The sequence below is a fragment of the Heterodontus francisci genome, chromosome 13 (genome assembly GCF_036365525.1).
Source record: "Heterodontus francisci isolate sHetFra1 chromosome 13, sHetFra1.hap1, whole genome shotgun sequence".
NCBI classification, from domain to species: Eukaryota; Metazoa; Chordata; class Chondrichthyes; order Heterodontiformes; family Heterodontidae; genus Heterodontus; species Heterodontus francisci.
In genome coordinates, this window is record NC_090383.1 from 15638552 (window position 1) to 15663892 (window position 25341).

Consider the following 25341-nt stretch of genomic DNA (forward strand, 5'->3'; position numbering starts at 1 on the left):
AGGCATTGCCTCATTGCCAACAGTGCTAACAACAGATTATCTGGTCATTATCACATTAAAATTAAACAGTTAAATAAAATTATTTTCCTTTTCCCCCTCCCCTTCTGTCTCTGTGTTTTTAAAACAATTTCTGTATAAACAGGGAGTGCTGATGACATAATGAGGGTTACTGAGCTTGAGAGTACAAAATAGCTGAAATAATTTACAGCGCTAAAATGACACAATCACTAAAGCACCCTGGGTTAATGACGGCACTGACGTTAAATTAACTTCTTTCACACTGTTGAGCTCCATAATTGCTGCTAGCTGGCTCTTTCATTGATGTCATCAACACTTATTGCTTAAGAAACAATATTCCTTGTTCTTTAAAATTACAGAAAGGCACAATATTAAAAATTAATTATTTGTAGTGTTTGATTTTTATGAAGGGTGTTGATTGTAAGGCTGTCTAAATTATTGTCACTGAACAGTCTGGGTTTGCTTTAAAGCTGGAGTGCCCTACAATGGTTACGAGAAATACTTTCTTCACTGTAATCAATAAGTTCCCAACAAGTAAGTAAGAACCAAAAAAAAAACTATCATTTCTAAAGGTATTCAGGTTTTACACTGGAGGGGCATTCTGAGAACAGTTTGTACAGAGGCAACTGACTTTCCCTGGCTCCTGTCAATCATAGGCAGAACCCAGGGGACAAGAGCAGAGGTCAGCAGGGTGAATATGTATCCCATGCTTTCCTGAAATTTATCCCGTCAAAATGATAGAGTGGCTTTTTAAACAGATACTTTTTTTTCAATCTTACCACTGCATTTAGAAAAAAAATAAATGGGTTGGCAGCGGTGGGTCCCAGTAGTGTTGTTGATTTCATTCTCGTCAATCTCGGCACAGTGGCGCAGTGGTTAGCACCGCAACCTCACACCTCCAGCGACCCGGGTTCAATTCTGGGTACTGCCTGTGTGGAGTTTGCAAGTTCTCCCTGTGTCTGCGTGGGTTTTCTCCGGGTGCTCCAGTTTCCTCCCACAGCCAAAAGACTTGCAGGTTGATAGGTGAATTGGCCATTATAAATTGCCACTAGTATAGGTAGGTGGTAGGGGAATATAGGGACAGGTGAGGATGTGGTAGGAATATGGGATTAGTGTAGGATTAGTATAAATGGGTGGTTAATGGTCGGCACAGACTCGGTGGGCCGAAGGGCCTGTTTCAGTGCTGTATCTCTAAATCTAAAAATCTAAATTTAAAATATGATCCTGCGGTGCAAGGCGCAGAAGATTATTCAGTTCATAAAGTGTTAACTTTAACTGGCAGGTACTGACACATTACCATCAAATTACAGAAAGCATGGCACAATTCCATCCATGGGCTGCTTTTTAAAAATCATACATAATTTCAATTTATTATAGAACCTATTACAATTATGACCCTGACTGTACATTCTAACCGTTTTGACTAAGTCTCATCTGGTCAATAACCTTGCAGCAGTTTATAGAATTAAACGAAACTGAATTCTTGACACATACCAGCGTAATTCAATGCTGGATTAATTTCATCTGTAATCAAATTATTACCCAGTAAATTATAATTTTTACATACACATGAGAAACAACTTATTAAAACCTGTAATTTGCTCTGTAAATGAAAACAAAAAAAAATCAATTAGTTTCAAGCCAGTGGGTACATTTGAATTTATTAAAAAGGTCATAGACTGCATACAAAACATATACACACGATGCCAGCCAGTAACAGTTCATGGATGTAATTGACATAATAAAAGTATTCTCTCTCTCTCTATACAGCTGTGCAGACATATGGTCAAGAAATTCTTTGGCGCAGCGAATGCTATTACCTTCATGTTTGGTTATTAGCAGAAACCATTTTGCTTCATTTCCTGTATGGGGTGGAAACTGGTATTGTCCATTGATCTTTAAGGCAGCAAAAAGCCCATTTCCTGCTTGGGGTGCTATTTTCTCACAACAAGTACTTCCATTCTAAATTGTCTTAGTGTCAATTCTTTTGCTAAGCATCAGAATGGTGCGCTCTGCCTCTATCCTGCGCGTACAACAGCAGGGTCCCAAGAGTTTGCAGATAAATCGCCATTGTAAAGTTTGCTCAATCAACAAGTCCTGCTCTCAGACAATGAGGACTGAACAACAAATAAATATTGACCTATTAGTGCAATCTTTCAAATTTATTGTGGTTTATTGTCTTGGTAGAAAGTTAAAAATACACAAACATACATACAAACAATCATGCACACTCATACCTGATAACATTGATTTGAGGTAAAGAAACAAAATACTAATACCGGCCATGTTAGGGTGGAAATGGCCATTGTTTGGAGCTGCTAACAGGATTAAGTTGGTTACTAGCTCCATAACTGGGAGACCTAAACCATCCCTAAATTTTCACCTCTCATGGGGATGTGCCATTGTTACTTTTCACAGCTGACTGCAGCCCCAAGAAAGAAGCAAGAAAAAAGCTCAGGATTACAGCAGTGCTGGTTACAATGTACACAAAGACTGGCGGATCAGCAGGGCCAACACAAAGTCTAACATTTCAGTGAAATAGGATGGTAGTGGAGAATTTCACTCCTGTCTAATGCTTGTAAATCTCATCTTTCCTTGACTGCTAGGACAAATGTGGAATTAAGTGGCAAGAAGGTTTACAGCTCACAAAATGGAGTATTAAGATACATTTGCAAATGGGGTAAATTTTTAGTGTATATATATATATACACACATATATATATTTAAAAATGGTTTGTGTCTTTTCTGGGTAGTTATAAACTAGCTGCTTATTTTTATTTATCTAAAATTGATTTTTCATTTGCTTTTCTGTAATGTGAAAATATCTACAGAAATACCTATTAGCATTTACATGCCAAAGTTCATTAGAAATGAGACTGTAATGGTGTAATGCTTTGTTCAGTCCCCCCACAGATCTGTAGCTGCTCTAGTTGGCCCAATTGCATTTTCATCGCTTTAAATATTGTCACTCTAAGCTGCACTTGGATTAAAACCCATGAGCTGTGAGGTACAGGGTTTTGCCTACAGTCTGATAATTTTTCGAGCTATTGGCAACTTGGGAATTTCTTTTCCTTATCACTGGGGTTCAGCTAACTTCACTAGCACTAATCAGAGCTCGAATCATTCATTCAAGGATTGCATGATCATGTTTTTCTTTAGCACTGACAGCTGTCTGGGCCACATTAGCAATGCAGATGAGCCTGTCTAATAGGTTAATGCAGAACACGCGTAAATTAGGTTTAATCCCCAGTGAAATAATCTAACAATTTCAAATTTCTTGATGTTGGGATAGAGACATCGCCAGTGACTCAATTAGATGTAACGCAGATCAAAGCAAATTTACCTTCTGCCTGAACCTTCCCCACAGTTTAGGCTCATGACTTCAGAGCATTGCCGGATCTTTGATAGCTCGCTGGCAGGTACATTTGTGAAACGCACCCACTGCACAAAGGTAGAGTGGCAGAATGCCTTAGCAAATTGTCACTGTCTCTTTTCAATAATTAGGAAACATCTCAGACGCCTTGTCTTTTCAGTCTGAAAGAAAGAAAAAAGACATTGTATAACCCTGTTGCCAAATTAATTCTTTTCTTGACATCTTAATTCCAAACCTTTGTGTGTGGTCAAATCATCCTGCTGAGAGAAATGCAATCAAGCAATTATTCTAAATTATATTTGTCCAAATCATACTGATTGGTGATTCATTTTTTTATTGGGTAAGCTCATTAATGTTGAGGAGCTTATTACACCTTAAACATTATTTTCTTTCTTCAGCATATCTGCTTGAACCAGACTACTAATGTTGCAGTATGAGAGGCACACAAAACAGGACCCTATGATCCATACCATTGTCTACTCAGCAATTACTCACAAATTCCTGATTAACTTTGATGTGGAAAGTTATCAAGGCTGACCTGATAATATTCTTATTTCGTGAGCATTTGGCGTCAATAAATAATAAAGAGAACCTAATGAAGATATATCTGACAACAGACTGATGGTAGAAAATGAATTGACATGAGAACATCTTATTCACTTAAGAAGTGATATTCAGGTTTTCTTTCCATATTTGAAAATATCTCACCCTACTGATTGCACTTTGCATAAGTATTGCATTAAAACAGTAAAGACATTCAAGGTGTAATATTTACACAATGGGGTTTTATTTTTTTAACTATTATCAAACCATACAGTTGTTTTTCCAAAAACTATACAATTATTATACATTATACTGAATGATGCATATGGAAGTTCAGCTTGGTTCAAAACAAGAAGAAAATTTATATAAATAAATAAAGCTCTACATGACAACCATTTTTATATCCCAGTTTAGATTTTCTGTTTCTACATTTTAATTGCTTTCCATAATATCTGCTTGAAAAAAATGTTAATGTAATTATTGCTTCAAAAAATATCACAAGATGTTTAAATGAAAGCACTTGAATAAAGCAATTTAGGCAATAATGAACATGATCCTTGCTTTGAATCAAACTATAACGGTACCTCTGTAGCAGCAGTTAGTAATATTTCATTTAAAATAGTTGCAGTGCACCTTTTGATTTAGAGAGTAATGTAAATATTTTTATATCTAAAAACATACTCAAGACAAATGAGAAGACTCAAGTTGTTTTTTTCTGAGATGCTGAAGAGCTCTACAAACTTAAAAGCTCAACCTCAATTAAGCTCATCGTCATCTGAAAAAATGAGCAACAGAAAGCTGAATACATTAGATAATGCATTCTTACAGAAGAGCATTCTCTTCACACAGACAAAAATATATATTCTTGATAACCAGAATAGGGCCAGACTGAGAGTTTCTAAATGCTAATTTACTTCAAACTGTGCAGTAAAACCAGTGTTAGGTATCCGTGTTCAACAAAGGCTGAATTAGTGGCAACCTTTCCATATATCATAACATGCAGAAAAGTAACGAAAAAATATAGTAACTAATTTAAGGACAAAGGGTTGACCTCTAGCATTTCATTAAAGGAACTGGATGAAGAAAAGGAGATTGACAGTATTCATCCTCATTCAATTCAACCAGCCAATTTCCACATGCAAATCATAATCTGCAGATGTTGGAGCACGATATGTTTAAAATACCATCTCTCTCAATTTCAGACCATCAGAAATTTGAATTTAAACAACATCAGGCCATGCTTCGGTGTATTTAATAGTCATCTTGGAACTGGGATGTTATTTATGTACAGTACAATTTGTTTTCCTCAATTTAGCTGAATCTCAAGTGTTCAGTGCGCTGTAAAGGCACCATCATTTATTTCAGTGTAAAACATCGAAGTTGCCTACGAACTAACTGAATCTACCGCACTAAAATATATCATCCACCACTTAACAATATTTTTACATGGTGGAAAAATTAAAATTCTTTATGAGCATAATGAATGTTATCAGTCCATATTTCTGTGTTGAAATATCACAGATTAATCACTTGCTGTCATTTTCATTTCAAAGATCATTTGCAGCGCAGTCTTCAGAAAACATTCGATTCTTTTAGATATGTTCTGATGTTTTGTGCTAAAGGCTATTTTGTTGTCTAAATGTAGATGTTGCAATCTCCACGTAATAAAAAGTGTGCATACCAATGCAGTCATTTAGTGTGGTAGCGGACATGCTATGTACTGTGTTTGCTGGACATGATAATTCATCGGACATTCGTGCTTTCCGACAATAGAACTGGAGAATGTTATGAAAACGCAAAAAAAAAACTATCGCATAGTTTTATTTGCAGCAGATCTGCAAAATCGACTCATCTCTCAAAGTCCCACAGTTACATTTTACAACTTGTCACTGAAGAGAAATCTCAGAATCTGTCAGGTTAATGTGTGAATTCTATTACAATGTTGATGAGCTACATTAATTATGCCCCATTTATCTCTATCTCACTCATGTGCATGCACCTCAGTATTAATTGAAAAATATATTTCATAAAATCAATGTAAAAAATAAATATTACATCTTTATGTTTCTCTATTTCTGGCAATCCAATAATGACTAATTTTTATGGTGTTCAAATCACAAACCCTTTTGCCTCGAGTTAATTAGATTTGTGGAACTAAAGGCTATTTTATTTCACGATACTGTGTGCTTTGCAGAAACTTTTTAGAACTCCTCCCAAAATTATAGTTTTGGTACAGAAATGCTCTTGAGGTTTTTAAAAGGATGGCCTAATTTGTCTTTGCGATTACTGTAATTATGTGTGACTGACACACAGTTCTAGAACTAAGTTTAAGCCGCATAAACCCAAAGCCATCGAGATACTGTGGTGCTTCCCTGATAATTTGATGGAGCGACTTCAATCTCTCTCCAAACGGATTCAAATGAGCTTCTTGTTCCAGCATATTTAAACAACTTGGAGCACAAACAAAGCAAAGCCCTAGTTAGAACAAGCGAGACTCGTTGCCTCATCAGTCATGCCAAGTACCCTGCAAATGTCAGAGACATACAAACCCTGCAGCTGTCTGCAGACAAAATAAATGACTTCCGGTGGAAAAGAAAAATTCAATGTATTCATGCGTGTGGTGAAAGAGGCTTTGTCCACGCTGTTACACAAAACGTTAAGGTACTGCTTCACAATGATTTTATTTATATTGGATAATTCTGTGATACAATCTATTGTCACCACTGACCGGTCTGATAGGATCCGCACTTTAAGGAAAAATCATCAAACAATATGATAATACACACAGAGGCAGCCGAGTCGAAAATCATCTGAAGTGCTTGCTGCAGTGAGCATTTTGTTTTATACTGTTTAACCTTGTTCTTTATTGATATCCCTTCCTACTCTTCCCCACCCTCACATTGCTCTTCTTTAACCATGAAGGTAGGAACGTTCGGTTTGTGGACTTTGCAGTAATTTTGAATGCAGCTTTTGACGAGTCGAACAGAAGGGCAGAGCAGGTTACGTCTCTCATTCCTTCCCACATTCCCAACCTCCCGTTCCATTAGTGCAAGGTGATTTATCAGCAACCTGGACAGCAGAATCAATAAAACTCAGAAATCAATAATAAAAAATAAGCAAAATTGGTGTTGGACTCTATGCTGAAATTCAGACTCCCAAGTTCGCTACCTTGAAAGCTGAACCACGTGAAAGCTTCAGTGCTTATTAATCTTGAAAGAAGAAACAACATAACAATGATTCCCACTTTAAGGACAGATTTATTTCATTCCCATTTACAGTCGCGAAAGAGAATTTCAGGCACAAGTGAAATACTTACTCCTACCATAACACTATTTCTTTTTCAATTCCAGCACTCTAACATGTCTCCAAGGGGGAAAAGCAATGGCTTTTGCCTGAGCTCTCCCCTTATCACAGTGGTAAGTGTGTGGAGCTGCTGCCAAACCTGCCGAGTATTTCCAGCATTTTCTGTTTTTATTTATGATGGTGGTCAGTATGGTTTACCATTTTACAGCCTCCATGTGGAGATGTGCCTTACTATCCCTCATTGTCTCTCCCCATCGCAGCTGTGACCGCTTGGTCAGGCTAAATTAATCGCAAATGTTTTCATGTTCCTTAATAGCTTATTAACAAAACTGGAGGTGCACTGTCTTCCCTTTCATGTTCTGATTTTATTTCCAATGCAAATCGGAAAACGGTTGATCTTAAACTATCTTGTAGATGGGTAGAAGAGTACTGATTTATGCATCTTTACAATCAGAAGTCCACAGAATCAGTACACATTTACTGTGTGCTGCATAAGGATGGTCTATTTGAGGCACAGTAATACGGGATGTTGGATGTTGTACTCCAGAGCAGCTGAATATACGCTCAAATTCATTGAGTTCCTGATCTCAGCAAAATTCAGGAGGGGACTCTGAGTTTTGAGTGAAACTGAGGTGCTTCCTCATGCAGAGGGGCAACCAGAGGAAGAACAAGCCCAGTGTGCTCTTACCTCGCAGCTGTGCGAATGGCTTGGGGGCAGTAAAATATCGTAAGACGCTGTGCAGATGAGCAAAAGCATCATTGAAAAATCACAAGAGAAAAAGCGTTTTATCTATCAATGGTCATGATGAACTAATCTCTTCAAGTACAATTTACCCGACCTTATCCATTTCAGTCTACGGGTATGGTTTACTGTCTCTGACCCGTCTGCTAAATAACACTGTTGCCACTGTTTTATCTTCACAACGTGGGTTTAAATGTTTCCCTTCTCTTTCAGCCCATCCCACAACCCTATCACCCGACAACGACCCACCACCTCCACCCCCGACTTCCCCTCCCACCTCCCCCACCTTTACCTACATCTCCACCTCTACGCCACCCCATCTCCCCTCCCCCCATTCCCCCCACATTCCCTCCCCAACCCCCTTCTCCCCTTCCACCCTTCCCCCTCCCCTCTACCCCACCTACCTTCCCCTCCAACCCATCTCACCTCTCCTTCCCCCTTCCCTCCTTTCCCGAACTCCCCTTCCCCATTCCCCCACCTCCCTTCCCCTGCCCCTCAACTCTCCTTGCCTCTTCCCCCACCTCCCCTTCCCTCCTTTCCCCATACCTCCCCTTCCCCCTTCCCCTTCCGCCTTCCGCCTTCCCCACTTCACCCCACCCCTTCTGCCTTCCCCCTTCTCCCCTTCCCCACCTCCCCTTCCCCCTTTCCCCTTTCCCCTTCACCCACATCCCCTTCCACCTTCCCCCTTTCCCCACACCTCTCCTTCCCCTTCCCCCCACCTCTTACCCCACCCCTTCCCCACCTCCCCTTCCCCCACCCCTTCCCCCACCTCCCCTTCCCCCACCTCCCCTTCCCCTTCCCCTTCTCCCTTCCCCTTCTCCCATCCCCTCCCCCTTCCCCTCCCCCCTTCCCCTTCCCCCTTCCCCTTCCCCCTCCCCCTTTCCCCTTCCCCCTTTCCCCTTCCACCTGCCCCATTCCCCCACCTCCCATACCTCCCACCTCCCCTTCCCCATCTCCCGTTCCCCCTTCCCCATCTCCCCTTCCCCCATTCCCCCACCTCCCCTTCCCCCTTTCCCCCACCTCCCCTTCCCCCTTTCCACCACCTCCCCTTCCCACCACCTCCTCTACCCCCTTTCCACCACCTCCTCTACCCCCTTTCCACCACCTCCCTTGCCCCTTCCCCATTTCCCCCACCTCCCCTTCCCCTCCCCACCCCACTTCTCCCTATCTCCCCCTTCTACCCACCTCCCTTCCCCACCTCCTCTTACTCCCACCTCCCCTTCCCCCACATCCCCTTTCGACATCCTCTTCCTTCCACCTCCCCTCTCCACCTGCTCTTCCTCCCACCTCCCCTTCTCCCAACCTCCTCTTCCCCTTCCCCCACCTCCCCTTCCCCTTTCCCCAACTCGCCTTCCCCTTCCCCCAACTCGCCTTCCCCTTCCCCCACCTCCCCTTCCCCCACCTCCCCTTACACTTCCCCCACCTCCCCTTACCCATACCCCCACCTCCTCTTACCCTTACCCCACCTCCCCTTACCCTTACCCCACCTTCCCGTTCCCATTCCCCTCCCACCCCTTCCCCTCCCACCCCTTCCCCTCACCTCCCCTTTCCCCTCACTTCCCCCTTCCCCTTCCCCCTCCTCCCCTTCCCCCTGCCCCTCTCCTCTCCTCTCCTCTCCCTTTCCCCTGCCCCTCTCCTCCCCTGCCCCCTTCCCCTCACCTCGCCTGCCCCCTTCCCCTCACCTCCACCTCCCCCCTTCCCCTCACCTCCACCACCCCCCCTTCCCCTCACCTCCACCTCCCCTTCTCCTCCTCCTCCCGACCTCCTCTTCCCCCTTCCCCCCACTTCCCCCTTCCCCCCACTTCCCCACAACTCCCCTTCCCCCCTCCACCTGCCCCCTTCTCCCCACCTCCCCTCCTCCCTTCCCCACAACTCCCCTTCCTCCCTCCACCTGCCCCCTTCTCCCCACCTCCCCTCCCCTCCTCCCTTCCCCACAACTCCCCTTCCCCCCTCCACCTGCCCCCTTCCCCCCACCACCAGCCCCCTTCCCCCCACCTTACCTTCCCCCTACACCCCCACGCCCCCACCCCTTCCCACTTCCCCCACCTCCCCGTCCCACTTCCCCTTCCCCCTTTCCCCCTTCCCCTTCCCCCCTTTCCCACTTCCCCTTCCCCCCTTTCCCCCTTCCTCTCTCTTCCCCCTCCTTCCCCTCTCCTCCCCTTCCCCTCTCTTCCCCTTCCTCTTCCCCTCTCCTCCCCATGCCCTCTCATCCCATCCCCCTCCTCTCCCTTCCCCTTCCCCTCTCCTCTCCTTCCCCCTCCCCTCTCCTCCCCTACCCCCTGCCCCTCTCCTCTCCCTTTCCCCTGCCCCTCTCCTCTCCCTTTCCCCTGCCCCTCACCTCACCTTCACTCTTCCCCTCAACTCCTCTTCTCCCTTCCCCTCACCTCCACTTCCCCCTTCCCCCTTCCCCTCCCCTCACCTCCACCTCCCCTTCTCCCCACCACTCCTTCTCCCCACCTCCCCTTTGCCCACCTCCCCTTCCCCTCCTCCTCTTCCCCCATCCCCCTCACCTCCCCTCCCCCTCACCTCCCCTTCCCCTTCCCCACACTTCCCCTTCCCCCTTCCCCACAACTCCCCTTCCCCCCTCCACCTGCCCCCTTCCCACCACCTCCCCTCCTCCCTTCCCCACAACTCCACTTTCCCCTCCACCTGCCCCCTTCCCCCCACCTTACCTTCCCCCTACACCTTCCCCACGCCCCCACCTCCACTTCCCATTTCCCCTTCCCCCCTTTCTCCCTTCCCCCTTCCTCTCGCTTCCCCTTCCTCCTTCCCCTCTCCTCCCCTTCCCCCTTCCTCTCTCTTCCCCTTCCTCTTCTCCTCTCCTCCCCCGTGCCCTCTCATCCCCATTCCCCCCTCTCCCTTCACCTGCCCCTCTCCTCCCCCTTCCCACTTCCCCCTTCCCCTCTCCTCCCCCTTCCCACTTCCCCCTTCCCCTCTCCTCCCCCTTCCCACTTCCCCCTTCCCCTCTCCTCCCCCTTCCCACTTCCCCCTTCCCCTCTCCTCCCCCTTCCCACTTCCCCCTTCCCCTCTCCTCCCCCTTCCCACTTCCCCCTTCCCCTCTCCTCCCCCTTCCCACTTCCCAGAGGAAGAACAAGCCCAGTGTGTTCTTACCTCGCAGCTGTGCGAATGGCTTGGGGGCAGTAAAATATCGTAAGACGCTGTGCAGATGAGCAAAAGCATCATTGAAAAATCACAAGAGAAAAAGCGTTTTATCTATCAATGGTCATGATGAACTAATCTCTTCAAGTACAATTTACCCGACCTTATCCATTTCAGTCTACGGGTATGGTTTACTGACTCTGACCCGTCTGCTAAATAACACTGTTGCCACTGTTTTATCTTCACAACGTGGGTTTAAATATTTCTCTTCTCTTTCAGCCCATCCCACAACCCTATCACCCGACAACGACCCACCACATCCACTCCCGACTTCCCCTCCCACCTCCCCCACCTTTACCTACATCTCCACCTCTACTCCACCCCATCTCCCCTCCCCCCATTCCCCCCACATTCCCTCCACAACCCCCTTCTCCCCTTCAACCCCTCCCCCTCCCCTCTACCCCACCTACCCTCCCCTCCAACCCATCTTTCCTCTCCTCCCCTCCACCCATCCCCTCCACTCCACCTCCCCTCCACACGCCCCCATCCCTCACCTCTCCTTCCCCCTTCTCCCCACCTCCCCTTCCCCCTTCCTCCTTCCCCCACCTCCCCTTCCCCCTTCCTCCTTCCCCCACCTCCCCTTCCCCTTCCCCCAATCCTCTTCCCCTACTTCCCGTTCCACTTTCATCCCTTATCCCACCTCCCCTTCCTGCTTCCCCCACCTCCCCGTCCCCCTTCCCCACAACTCCCCTTCCCCCTCCACCTGCCCCCTTCCCCCCATGTCACCTTCCCCCTCCACCTTCCCCACGCCCCTCACCTCCCTGTCCCGCTTCCCCTTCCCCCCTTTCCCCCTTCCCCCTTACTCTCTCTTCCCCTTCCCCTCTCCTCCCCCTTCCATGCCCCTCTCCTCCCCCTTCCCACTTCCCTTTCCCCTCTCCTCCACCTCCCCCCTTCCCCTCTCCTCCAACTTCCCTCTTCCCCTCTCCTACCCTTCCCTCTTCCCCTCTCCCCCCCTTTCCCTCTCCTCCCCCATCCCCCTTCCCCCTCTTCCCCCTTCCTCTGCCCCTTTCCTTCCCCTTCCCATTTCCCCCTTCTCCTCTCCTCCCCCTTCTCCTTCCCCTCTCCTCCCCCTTCTCCTTCCCCTCTCCCCCTTCTCCTTCCCCTCTACCCCCCTTGCACTCTCCCCATCCACCGCTCCCTCCCCATCCACCGCTCCCCTCCACTCCATCTCCCCTCCACCTCCCATATACCCCTCCCACCACCTGCCCCATCCCCTCACCTTTCCCTTTCTCCCCTCCATCCCCCTTCTCCCCTCCATCCCCCCTTCTCTCCACCTCCCCTTCTCCCCACCTCCCCTTCCCTCCTCCCCACCTCCCTATCCCCTTCCCCTTCCCCCACCACCCCTTCCCCTTCCCCCACCACCCCTTCCCCTTTTCCCACATCCCCTTCCCCCTACCTCCCCTTCCCCCTATCTCCCCTTCCCCTTTTCCCACATCCCCTTGCCCTTTCCCCACATCCCCTTCCCTTCCCCTTCCCTGCTTTCTCCCTCCCCCTTCCCTGCTTTCTCCCTCCCCTTCCCTCCTCTCCCCTTCCCCCTCCCCTCCCCTCCCCTCTTTCCTCCCCCACCCTCTTCCTTTTCCTCCCACTCCCCTTCCCCCTCCCCTCTCCTGATTCCTCCTCCCTTCCCCTCCCCTCCCCTGATTCCTCCTCCCTCCCGCTCCCCCCTCACCCTCCCTCCCTTTCCCCTTCCCTCGTGCCATCCCCTCCCCCTCCTCCTCCTCCCTCCCCTTCCTCCTCCCTCCCCTCCCCTCTTCCACTCCTCTTCCCACTTCTGCCATCTCGCTCCACCTCCTTTTCCCCCTCCTCCCCTCCTCTTCCCTCTCCCTCCCTCTCCTCTTCCCCCTCCATCCATCCCCTCCTCTTCCCCCTTACTCACCCCTACTCTTCCCTCTCCCTCCCCCTCCGCTTCCACCCCTCTGCCTCCTCTTCCCCTCCACTTCCCCCTCATCACCCCTCCCTCCTATCCCTCTTCTTCCCCCTCTTCTTCCCCCTCTTCTTCCCCCTCTTCTTCCCCCTCTCCCACCTTCCCTTACCCCTCCCCCACCTTCCCTTCCCCCTCCCCCTTCCACCACACCCCCCACCCCCGCTTTCCCCTCCCCCTTGCCCCCTCCCCCTTCCCCTTCCCCATCTCCCACTCCCTTCCCTCCCCACCCCCTCCCCTTTCCTCCTCCCCTTCCATCCCACTCCCCCTGCCCCTCCCCTGATTCCTCCTCCCTCCCCCTCCCCCTCCCCCTCCCTCCCCTTCCCTCTCCCTCCCTCCCTTCCACTCCTCTTCCCACTTCCGCCCCCTCGCTCCCCCTCCCTCTCCCTCTGCTTCCCTCTCCCTCCCCGTTTCCCTCTCCCTCCCCGTCCCTCCCTCTCCTCTTCCCCCTCCACATCCCCCTCCTCCTCCCTCCTCTTCCCACTCCACTTCCCCCTCCTCACCCCTCCCTCCTACCCCTCTCTCTGCCTCCTCTTCCCCCTCCCCCACCCCCCACTCCTTCCACCTTCCCCCTCCCCTATCTCCCCCTCCCCCCTTAATACTCCTCCCTCCCTCCCTTTCCCCTTCCCTCTCCTCTTCCCGAGCCCCCTCCTCCCACCCCCTTCCCCATCCCCTCCCCTCCCTTCCGCTCCTATTCCCCATCGCTCCCCTCCTCTTCCCCCTCCTCGCCCCTCCCTCCCCCTCCTCTTCCCCCTCCCTCCCTCTCCTCTCCCCCCTCCCCTCCTCTTCCCCTCCATCCCCTCCTCCCTCTCCCTCCCCCTCCTCTTCCCTCTCCCTCCCCCTCCTCTTCCCTCTCCCTCCTCTTCCCTCTCCCTCCCCCTCCTCGCCCCTCGCTCCCCCTCTCCTCTTCCCCCTCCCTTCCTCGCTCTCCTCTTCCCCCTCTCCTCTCCGCCCTCCCCTCTTCCCCCTCCCCTCTCCGCCCTCCCCTCTTCCCCGTCCCCTCCTCCCCCTCCATTCCCTCCTCTTCCCCCTCCCTCCCCCTCCTCTTCCCCCTCCCTCCACCTCTTCCCCTCTTCCCCCTCCTCTTCCCCCTCCTCACCCCTCTCTCCTACCCCTCTCTCCGCCTCCTCGTCCCCCTCTTCTTCCCCCTACTCCCACCCTTCCCTTCCCTTCCCCCTCCCCTTCCCCCTCTCCCTACCTTCCCTTCCCCCACCACCATCCCCCTCCCCCACCCCCTTCCCTCTCCCCCACCCCCTTCCCTTCCTTTCCCCCTCCCCTCCTTTCCCCCTCCCCCTCCACCCTCTACCCTCCCCGTCCCCCTCCCCTTCCCCCTCCACCCTCTACCCTCCCCCGTCCCCCTCCCCCTCCCTTCCCCCTCCACCCTCTACCCTCCCCCGTCCCCCTCCCCTTCCCCCTCCCCTTCCCCCTCCACCTTCTCCCTTCTCCCTTCCCCCTCCCTCTTCCCTTCCCCCACCCCTTTCTCCCTTTCCCACCCCTCCCCTCTCCCACCCCTTCCCCCTCCCCCTCCACCCCCACCCCTTCCCCCTCCCCCTCCCCCACCCCCTTCCTTCCCCCTCCCCCCACCCACCACCTTCCCCCTCCCCACCTTCCCCCTCCCCCCCACCTCCCCTTCCCCCTCCCCCCCACCCAACCTTCCCTCTCCCCCCCCCACCTTACCTTCCCTCTCCCCCCACCTTCCCTCTCTCTCCCCCCACCCTCCCTCTCTCTCCCCCCACCCCTCTCTCTCCCCCCACCCCACCCCTCACCCTGCTTTTAATGATAGATGTGAAATAAAACCTGTTCGAAAAGGTAAACTGTACCTTTTAAGATTAGTTGCAGTAATATGCACGCTAACACTTTTGTCGTGTTATGAGGTCAGTGTCAAATGTTGTTTGATAACGCTGTAGTGAAACGTCCTCAGGCTCCCATAGCGTTATCAAACTACATTTGACACTGAATTCATAACACTACATTCACCACGTTAAAGGCGCTATATAAATACAGCTTGTGTATAAACATGCGCACAGACCTCATCAGTGATTCACCGTACTGAGTTAAGAAAATTACTAATGGTTTTAGTACAGAATACAAACATCAATTTAATAGCACACAACTCAAAGCCTTGTATATAACAAAATCAAGTCATGAAAACTTCATAAATGGGTACTATTCAACAACTGTTTCATATAGGAAAGACCAGTTGCTGCCAAACAATAAATTACAGCACTGGCACAACTGAAAAAAATGTCCATCTGGATTAACAATCATGCCCAAATAAAGAAGAAAAGACTGGAAATACTGGATTGGGAGAGAAGGAAAGAACAGAAATTGAAAAGGTCAATTCCCAAGAAAACAGGACACTTGAAGAAAATAAGTAAATTGTCAGAGACAACAATATTTATTGAAAGGTCAACAAGAAGCTAATCAGAGAATCCCATGTCAACAAACAAAAGCAGTCACATCCCTTTTATTAAAGGAGCATTCCTCCCATCTCAATAGGTTTGAAAAACATTGCAAACAACATGGTTAGTTCAGCAATCTCGTGTGTGAAGGGGCTCAGTGAGGGGACAGCTCACGCTTAACTCCATAAGAAATTTTATTAGACACTCCTGAAAAGGACCAGAAGGATTTTGGAATTTTCTTTCCAAAAAAAGGGAACAGTTTATGAATCACGTTGGACTGCTTACTCTGTGAGAAAGTCTGCAGTAGTTTTAGCCAGTCCACATTGATCAGTCTGAGTGTTGTTTTCTTTGTTCTGGAAGGGACAGGAGGGAACAGTGGGCATCCTAAATGAATTCCAGTGGTCAATACATCATGATGAGAGATTGATTGCTAAACCAGGGCACATGAAGTTATACATGACAAATACTCAGTAGGTCTGGCAGCATTTGTGAAGAGAGAAACAGAGTTAACGTTTCATCAGATGCATTCCACAATCTCTTGCGTAAAACAGGCTCTCCTGCCCTCTGATTAACTAGTCATCGACTACTGGTGCATACATTTGCTGTGAATTTGCCTATATAATCATCACCGCACATCAAACAGGTGAAATATAAATGCAAGTATTATCTGGTGCTCAGAATATTACACCAGAAGCACACAACATTCTGGTTGCAAAGAAATAACTGGTTATTTCTCATCAACTACATGATCATCAGACAGGAACCGATCAAGTAACAATATTTCAATTTGGAAGCCGAGCAGATGGTGATGCGCCTCGTTCCTGTACCGCTGTCACACTAAAATCAGCGGCGTAATGAATGCCGCCTGCGTCAGCCCTGACTGATTTCTTCCTGCTCTCAATCCTCATCTCCTGGCCTCAGCCTGGTCTCTCTCATAGTTTCCAGACCCCGCCTTGGCCATCTTCCAACATCAAACTTTTGAGCACCAACTCCAATATCAATCTATCATTCAGCCATGACATCAATCTCAACCTGCAATTTTGGTCTACAATTCTGGTCTCAACCTGCCTTCTCTTGCCCTGGCTTTAGGCTTTCGATCTTAGTTGGTCACGCCACGTCCAGCCCCAGCCTTGACCCACTTTCCACCCCACTCACTACCTCCTCTCCACAGTTTCCAGCCCCATCTCACCTCTTGGTCTCTGGCCCTAGTATCGACAGCACTTGGCTTCTTACCTGCCGCCTGCCACTGGCCCTGAGTACCATCCCAACATAATTTCATCAGCATCTTTGTGGCTCTTCACTGACACGGCAGTTCTGGAACTCAGCGTGAGAAAAACAGAAATAAAAAGACAAAAAGAATGCAAGACAATCAGAAAAAAAAGCAAGGAAGACGGACAAATTTGTGTATTAGTGAGTATCAAAAATGTGTTCCTCTTTCTACCATAGAAAGATGGAAATTCTTAAGTGTGATCACTGTTGTAAAGTAGGAAATGCAGCAGCCAATTTGCGCACAGCAAGCTCCCACAAACACCGGTGAGATAATGACCCGACAATTTGTTTTAGTGATGTTGCTTATGGAATAAATATTGGCTAAAAGACCAGAAGAACCCCTCTGCTTTGCTTAAAATAGTGCCATGTGATATTTTATGCCAACTTGAAAAGATGGATGGCATCTCTGTTTAATATCCCATCTGAAAGGCAGAACCTCCCACAGTGCAGCACTCCCTCAGTACTGCAATGGACTATTAGCTTCCATTATGCATTTAAGTCTCATGGAGTGAGACTTGAACCCAAAACCTTCTGACTCAGGTGAGAGTACACCCACCTGAGTCATGGCTGATGCAAAAAGGAGGGCACCGTTTTTTCCTTTTATTCCATCCATGAGTGGCAGTGATTACCTATCAAATAAAAATGTTTTAAAGTGAATGCTTCAACCCTCCTTTAACTGCTCAGTGGGTTTGCGCACCATCTGAGGTTGCAGTGAGTTGTATAAACAAGGAAGATCCCAAATTTGAACTTGCTCGGTGCTAAATTAGTTGAACTCAGCAAAAATGGCACTAGAAACATTCTAATTGGTCTTAGCACCTCCACAATGGTGGGGGTGTGGGGAGAGTATGCAGCCTCCCCGCCCTTATTATTGAATAGGTTGCACAGATTCATTATGTACAATTGCACATGAAAGCGATAAGGAAAACAGCTGTATGAAATGAAGCCTTTAGAAGACAAGAGAAAAAAGATCGAGGAAAAACTTTATTTTACATAGAAGTGCACATAATTTCACACAATCCAGAGCATGTGGATGACAATTTATAGGCAACATTTTAATGATTGTTAAATAAAAAATTTGGAAGAGATAAAACTGTGTCAATACCAGTGATTGTTACTGGCCAGTTCAGAAATCCTGCTTTTACACCCCCGGGACTTAATTGCAAAATTGCTCGCACGGAGTGTCAGCTTGGCTTAGCTTTGAGTCAAAAATTGTGGATTCACACATTATCTGGGCCACTCCTAATTTCTGAGTTCTGATGAAGGGTCACTGACCCGAAACGTTAACTCTGCTTCTCTTTCCACAGATGCTGCCAGACCTGCTGAGTGGTTCCAGCATTTCTTGTTTTTATTCCTAATTTCTCCTCCTTTAGCTCAGTATCTATTTTTACTTAAGCCTCTGCGAGGAACCTTGTTTTTTTTCTACATTAGGGATTTTATATATGCAAGTTATTGTCGATAAATCTTTTAATTGACAACCAATTTAGTACTTCATAACTTATCAGGACGGTCCTAGGTTTCAACCTCAGTCTGGGCTAAAGTAGTTAATCTCAACTGAGGCCGTGGCGTGGCGGGGTGGGGCGGGGGTGGTATAGATTTTCGATAGTTGCCTCATCTGAAAAGTGACAAATGAAAATCTGGTGGGGCATTTTTCAGGATGGCCTTTAAATGGGCACCCAGTACTATTTCAATCTGTAAATCATAGCCCTATGCCTGTTGTAGGTCTGCAACTTTCAAGGAGAAATTAGTCGCAACATGATACAGCCACTATTAATAGGTACATTTTTGTTTAAAGATTTTTTGTGGGGTCAGGACGAGCACAGTGCTTTCCAGGCTCTACAAAAATCTTACAGCCTGCTCATTCGAACTCCCTCCGACCCGTGTGGAATCCGTTCTCCTCTAACAGGCCTTATCTGTCAGTCAACTTATGTGGAGAAGGTCCTGAACAGGCCAATGGGCTTTAGGCTGTTTGGTGCTCACCAATGGCTGAAAAATTGTTAATGAGAGCCTAAGATGAAAGACGTTCAGGCCTCCCCGATTGCTGCATAACGAGGGCGTTGCGGGCACACTGCTGATGCAGTGTCCAACCTGAAGGTCTTTCTCCCCCTCCCCCCTTCACCCCCTCGCCCCCCCTTCCCCCCTCTCCCCCCTCCCCTCTCTCCCCCCCTCCCCTCTCTCCCTCCCCTCCCCTCTCTCCCCTCCCCCCTCTCTCCCCTCTCTCCTCCCCCCTCCCCTCTCTCCCCTCCCCTCTCTCCCCTCCCCTCTCTCCCCTCCTCCCCTCTCTCCCCTCCCCCCCTCTCTCCCCTCTCTCCTCCCCCCCTCTCCCCTCTCCTCCTCTCCCCTCTCTCCCCTCTCCCCAAACTAACCTCGGATCCCTGGGTTAACCTGGGGTTCTTGTTCTTAAATGAATGTCCAGTGACCTCTGAATATGTCAAAGCAAAATACTGCAGATGCTGGAAATCTGAAATGAAAATGTCACAGACCTGAAATGTTAACTCGTTTCTCTCTCCACAGATGCTGCCAGATCTGCTGAGTATTTTGAGCATTTTCTGTTTTTATTACCTCTGAACATGTGCGGATGTCAGGGGAAAGATAGAATGGACTCACGTGTTGTGGTCCGTGTGGTAAAATAGCTTGCTCACACTATTTGGATTCTCTCAAAAGTAATGGGCATTTGGACTACTTAGACAGAATAGTGGAGGTTAGCCTTTTCCTATTGAACTGTGCACAACCTGGAGCCAACACCTTCGCGATACTGAGGGGAGATAGTGAGGAAAAGATCTCTTTATAGGAGGGGGGAGGAGGGGCGGGGAAACCACGCAATTATTGGTACTCGGCTGAAAACATGAATAAAATGAATCCTTTTTTGAAAATTATATACATTTTTCTTTCCCTAGTTTCATATATTTAGGTTAAAATTAACCAAAGGAAAATGCGACTTCAGTGACGATTTAAAAATGATATAAAAGGGCAGCTGACTAAAAGTTGAAGTTGAGATTTTGCTTTCCTTTTGAGAGATGTGAATTTTGATGGCACTGCCCAGCTCGCCACCCCTTGTTTCTGAGGTGATGAATCTATAAATTTAAATGCACCTTCTTCACAAGTGTTAATGACATTTCATCAAAATGTGATTAACAATCCACACTCCTCCAAGTCCTTTCGCATTTGTCATGAAAGAAACATCCCTTTTCTTGGTTACAAATCATCCTCTGGGAATTTCATGATTGTGTGCTAGGTACACAGGTCACAGACGCCTTCAACGATTTTATTAAATGAAACTGTACAGCAATCAATGTTTCTGTTATAATCTCCCTGCTGTCCCATTTGGACAATCTCTCTAGCAATCTAGTATGGTACAGTTTGTTTTCCAATAGTGAGAGGCTCTCAATGTGATGGCACTATACATTCCAGTAAAGACAGAAATCATTTGAAAATGGCAGTCGAATAGAAGCTGTAGTTTGTATGGAATTGATTCCCTTTTAAAAAAAATTTGAACTAACCAGTTGTGTTTAATAAATGTGTCGTTCCTGGTGACTCGATTGGTAAATGCGTGACGCTAGTGTGGAACAAGAGCCAAACGGGTCTGGGACATCCGCAGGACATGAAAGAGACCATATAATTGCAAGTTCCTTCATCATTCTAAGATCTACCAAACTTCAATTTGCACTGACCTCACTGCTAATCTGTCTCGTATCTTTTCATAAAGGACCAGAGTTCATTATTGTGGGGTGCTCATCTGCTTTGACTCATATGGGCAGGAACTCTCCTGAAACTGTATGAAAAAGCACAAGGAGATGGATGGGGGAATAACGTTTCAGTGCTTTCTCACTCAAACTTGTATTTATAGCAGCTTGTTTAGGGAGGATTTTGGGAGACGAGCATCAATGAGTAGGCTTATCTGCATTTGCCATTCAGTAACTATGAAAAACTTTCCTCAAGGCTGGTAAACAGTCTAGAAACCATGATATGCTAGAATGTGGGTCAAATGATTTCTTCCCATTCCATAATCTAGTTGATTTCAGTTGCTATGGGGTAATCAGGGGCTTGCAATATGGTTATACTGTTTAGCTGCTAAAATTGAGCTGTGGTTAGGATAGCATGTGCTTTTAAGACCACTGTTTAGGTACTCCCTGTGAAAAAGTGGTTTAAAAAAAAAACAGATCCTGAGCTCAAATCAAGGCTAGTTGCTGGAAGTATTTTCTGCAGATTGGCAACTGCTTGTAAATCCCTGGCTACTACTGCCAGGAGAGTAGAAAAACACCATAAATAACTGCCTACACATGCTTGACATTTTAGTATGTGACTTCATCAGTGTGATGGACTCGCATTGAATGCAGGACTACATACATATATGATCAATAAAAGTAAAGAATTATAACTGTCATCACCCTGTTGTAAAATTATGCTTTAATCTGATGGACTAGATCACATAATACAGATTTCTAGCTGTGCTATTTTGCACATGCTAGCAGCTAATCTAGCAAACTGTCACTGCCTCTTGCACAATCTTTGCTGATCGTCATGATGATTTTCAGCCTGTAACTGAACTGATACTAATAGCGATTAAAGGTTTTGTTCAATAACAGTTTTGATCTATACCTACTGAAGAAGGAGCATGCAGCACTTCCAGATCAACTCATTCAGATCACATTTTGAGACTTTACTGTAATATTGTTTGGTGTCAAATGTGTTTCCCACCTTCTCTGTCAGCTGGTCATCCCAGCCCAGTTTCAGACAAGCTGTAAGTCAGTTTCCAGGTTTCTCAGCTAACTTGCTTTGCTCTGACTTCCTAGTTCTTCTGCTCGTTAATAGGTTTCCTTATCAAAGTGGCCAATTTGAGCAGGATGTGCGCTCGGCTTCCAGCCAGGATGCAGCGGGAAAGGAGGGGCTGGGACAAGGCAGCACAGTCAGTTTCCAACTGCTTCTTTAAACCCATGTCACGCTTGTGTGACAACTGCTCCTCTGTGCCTGTTTGAACTGTCCCTCCCAATTAGTGGTAATAAGTAAGTCTGTAAGGATGAGCAAACACAGTGTATTCGTCCCTCCAACCCACTAAATTCCCAAGAGCACAACGCTGCTAATAGATGGAGGAAGCCAACTGCATCTTGTGTTCTGCCAACAAGTGCAAGCAAAGAGGCAAATTAATGACAAGTCATTTGAGGAGTTTGGTGGAAATTGTTACGCTGTCTATTCACTGTAGAATTGATTAGTTTGTGTGTGATCGAAGTGGCTGAATCAATAAGTTAAAGCAAAGAGCAGATGAAGCATGCTCCAGCCCAATTTATTTGCTGCAATGTTTTTTTTCAAAAATGGCATATAAATTACAGAGTACAAATTGCTACTCCAGGGCTAGGCCTATTTAGTATGACTATTAATGACAAGCTCAGGGAATCCTGTACGCTCGTCCATCTCTCTGGTGAATTCAAGCCCGTTACATTCACCAATGACTATTTCAGCTGTGGTGAAGACTTCCAAATCGCCTAAAACGTGCCCGCCAATAGTTCTGCCATCCTTGTCAGCCAGAGTTATGTGCAAGTGGGCTACTTCATTCAGAGTTCCAACCAGAGACACAATTTCAAAGTTTTCCTTCAGATGTATAATCTGACAAAAAAAGCATAGACAAGTTAAAAGTAAATCTGCTAGTTCACACATTACACTTCAAAATACTTAATCGGCTATAAAGCACTTTGGCACATCCATATAAATGTAAATCCTAATTCAAAGTCATGAGTAACAAAAAAAGGCAGATCAAATTTCAATTAACACCCCATCCCTAACTGGGGTTAATGTTCCTCTCCCTTCCAGGATTTCCACTCTTTCCCAAGTCCAAAACCTAGGCAATGAGCAGAATAGGGCACTGCAGTGACTGGATTAATAGTTTGAATGATGCTTTGCTGATGATGAACATTCATGAAAAAAGCTTGGGTCCCAAGTTCAGTCCCTGGGCTGTGCTGAGTTCACTAATCTCACCCAGGATTCCTGTTCCTAATCACTATCCTGAAAGCACACATTTGGGAGATGGATGAGGGAAGTACTGTATTCATCTGTATTGCACCCTAACGTGGAATAGCCTGTCAAGACCCACTATCAAAGTTAATGTCTGAATAATGCCCATATAGGAGATATAGTGACTAGTGCCCATGGAACACTTCTTAAGGAGATGAGGGGTAAAATTGTTAAAAATGGAAAAAGCTTAAATGATACCACATCTTACATATTCCAACATGGGGGTGTATTTTCCCCCTTTTATAAATAAAGGTTTAATATCCCTAATAAGGTTTAATTTAACAAATCCAAATAAAGAACGTGTTCATCCAATTCTGAATGAATTAGTGGGAAAGATAGTAGAAAATCACACACTAATAATAATCTTCCCTTCACAATCCTCATACAACCAAATTGCCAGTAAAATAGCATGTCCATCATTCAGCTGTGGATACTCAAAACCCTTCAGCATGCATAGTGAACATTTAGAAACAGCCCATGACATGGAGATTCTGATTGGCAGCTTGTTAGAAAATCATAATCAGCTACCTGGTAGGGGCGTGACCCACAAATTGTACAGGACAATAAAGGGTAGAAAATAGTCAGCATTGTGCCTGTTTCCCAATGGCCAATGTCATGCCCAAGAATGCCTTATCAAATATCTGATGCCATATTGGTGCTGGCAGCTCAACAAGCAGTTTGAAATGAGGTGGAAGGCCTAATTTTGGAAAAGCCGATGCTGGCCTCTGTGTTTCGAGCCAAGAAGAGCCCGAGTGACATCGGATTGGACCCACAGCAAGAACAGGAGTTTCTGAGCATGTGCTTAGGCTCGCCAATCAATCCATGTCTTTCGTGTTGATGCTGCTGTTTCTCCCATCTTCTTTTAGAAGCACAGCTGCTCAAGTACTGGGGCAATCATTTCATCTGCTGGTCCAATATGAGGTCAACCTGTGCACTCCGTTGAAGCTGGTTTTCTGTTGGCTCCCAAAGCAAGGATCTCATGCAGCCAATGGCAACACAGAGATATACACAGACAGGAAGGCGGCTGTTAACTATCTTCCCAACTGTTCTTCCTAGATCAGTAAGTGTGCTTTTCCAGTTCGACCTCCAATTTAACGGTCAATGTATTATAAAGAAGAAAAACATCTAGTTAACTGTTTGATAGAAGTGGTAGTAAAGTCACAACATTAATCTGCACTGGCCAAATGATCATGGGCAGTCTGTGCTCCACAAAAGTAATGAGGCCAACAGTGCAAGATAGACGGTGCATTTATATAGCGCCTTTCACATCCTAAGCATGTCCCAAAATGCTTCATAGCTAATGAATTGATTTTAAAGTGTAGGGTTTAATGTAATGTAGGCAAATGTTAACAGTTATTTCTGTTCTGTTTTCTTTCTGGTATTGATTGAGGGATAAATGTTGGCCAGGACACTGGGAGAACCTCACACTTCTTCTAATAGTTCCAAGGGGCCTTTTACATCCACCTGAACAGACAGATGGGACTACAGTTTAATGTCTTAGCTGAAAGAAAGTACCTGACAATGCAGTACTCCTTCAATACTGAAATGAAATGTCAAACTAGATTATATACTTAAGGCCATGAGAGGGACATTGATACCACAACCTGCTAACTTAGAGTTGAAGTGCTACCACTGAGCTAGTTTACAAGAAGACTGCTTGCACTATCTAGCTTTCAGTGTAGGAGAGCGGTACAGTTAGATGTCTCCCTCAAGACCCAGGCTGTGGTATAAAAGCAGCTGAAAACTCGCAGCTGCACTCTCCCTCCACCTGGCACTTGCCACAGTGGCAAAGTTAAAATCAGGAATGCAGCAGATGAATCCATTCCTTACTATGCTGCAGCACAGAACTCTGGGGCTCCAATATGTGTGACATATACGTGTAGCCTGTTAGTGTAGTGATACACTGTACTATCAGGTGGTAAGACACGAGTTTGTATTTAAGATTCTCTAACTAGTGATTCTAGAATTTGCTGATCTGTTAGACACAAGGTGGTAAAAAGAAACTGAGCTCAAGTAGCCAGTTGGTGACACAGCCGCATCAGAAGTCTGGCAGTAAGTCAATGGTGTGTGGTGCTGGGAGAAACCAAGGAATGGGCTAGCAAAAGAAAATAAAACCTTTTGGGTCTCCCTAGACAGACTTTGATAAATATCCTTATGTATTAAGCACATAGTGTGCACTATAAACCATTACCAGCAAACAAAACTGCAATAAGCATTCAGGGTTCAGGCAACATTTTGATGCACAATGCCACAGAGCTTTCAATCTCAGCTGTACTGTTTTAAAATTCTCATCCTTGTTTTCAACTCCATCCATAACCACGCCCCTCCCGATCTCTGTAATCTGCCCTAGCCACACAACCCTCCAAGATATCTGTGCTCCTCTATTTCTGGCCTCTTGAACATCCCTGATTTTAATTGCTCCAACATTGGTGGCTGTGTCTTCAGCTACCTCAGCCTTAAGCTCTGGAATTTCCTCCCTAAACCTTTCTGCCTTGCTTTTTTCCTTTAAGACACTCCTTAAAACCTACCTCTGTGACCAAGCTTTAGGTCATTTGCCCTAATATCGCTTTATATAGCTTGGTGTCAAATTTTATTTTATAATTTAACG

At 46.7% G+C, this 25341-nt stretch overlaps 1 protein-coding gene across 8 annotated transcripts in view; it reads right to left on the minus strand.

Annotated features, from left to right (window-relative positions):
- Positions 1 to 22032: 22032 nt before the first annotated feature.
- The window catches only part of LOC137376757 (bifunctional protein GlmU-like), a 66850-nt gene continuing 63541 nt past the window's right edge, over positions 22033 to 25341 (minus strand). For all 8 annotated transcript variants that reach the window (XM_068045745.1, XM_068045746.1, XM_068045749.1 and 5 more), the window contains one exon: positions 22033 to 22328. In XM_068045745.1, coding sequence (XP_067901846.1) covers positions 22083 to 22328 — 246 coding nt within the window. In that variant the 3' untranslated portion in view covers positions 22033 to 22082. The remainder of the gene's footprint in view (positions 22329 to 25341) is intronic.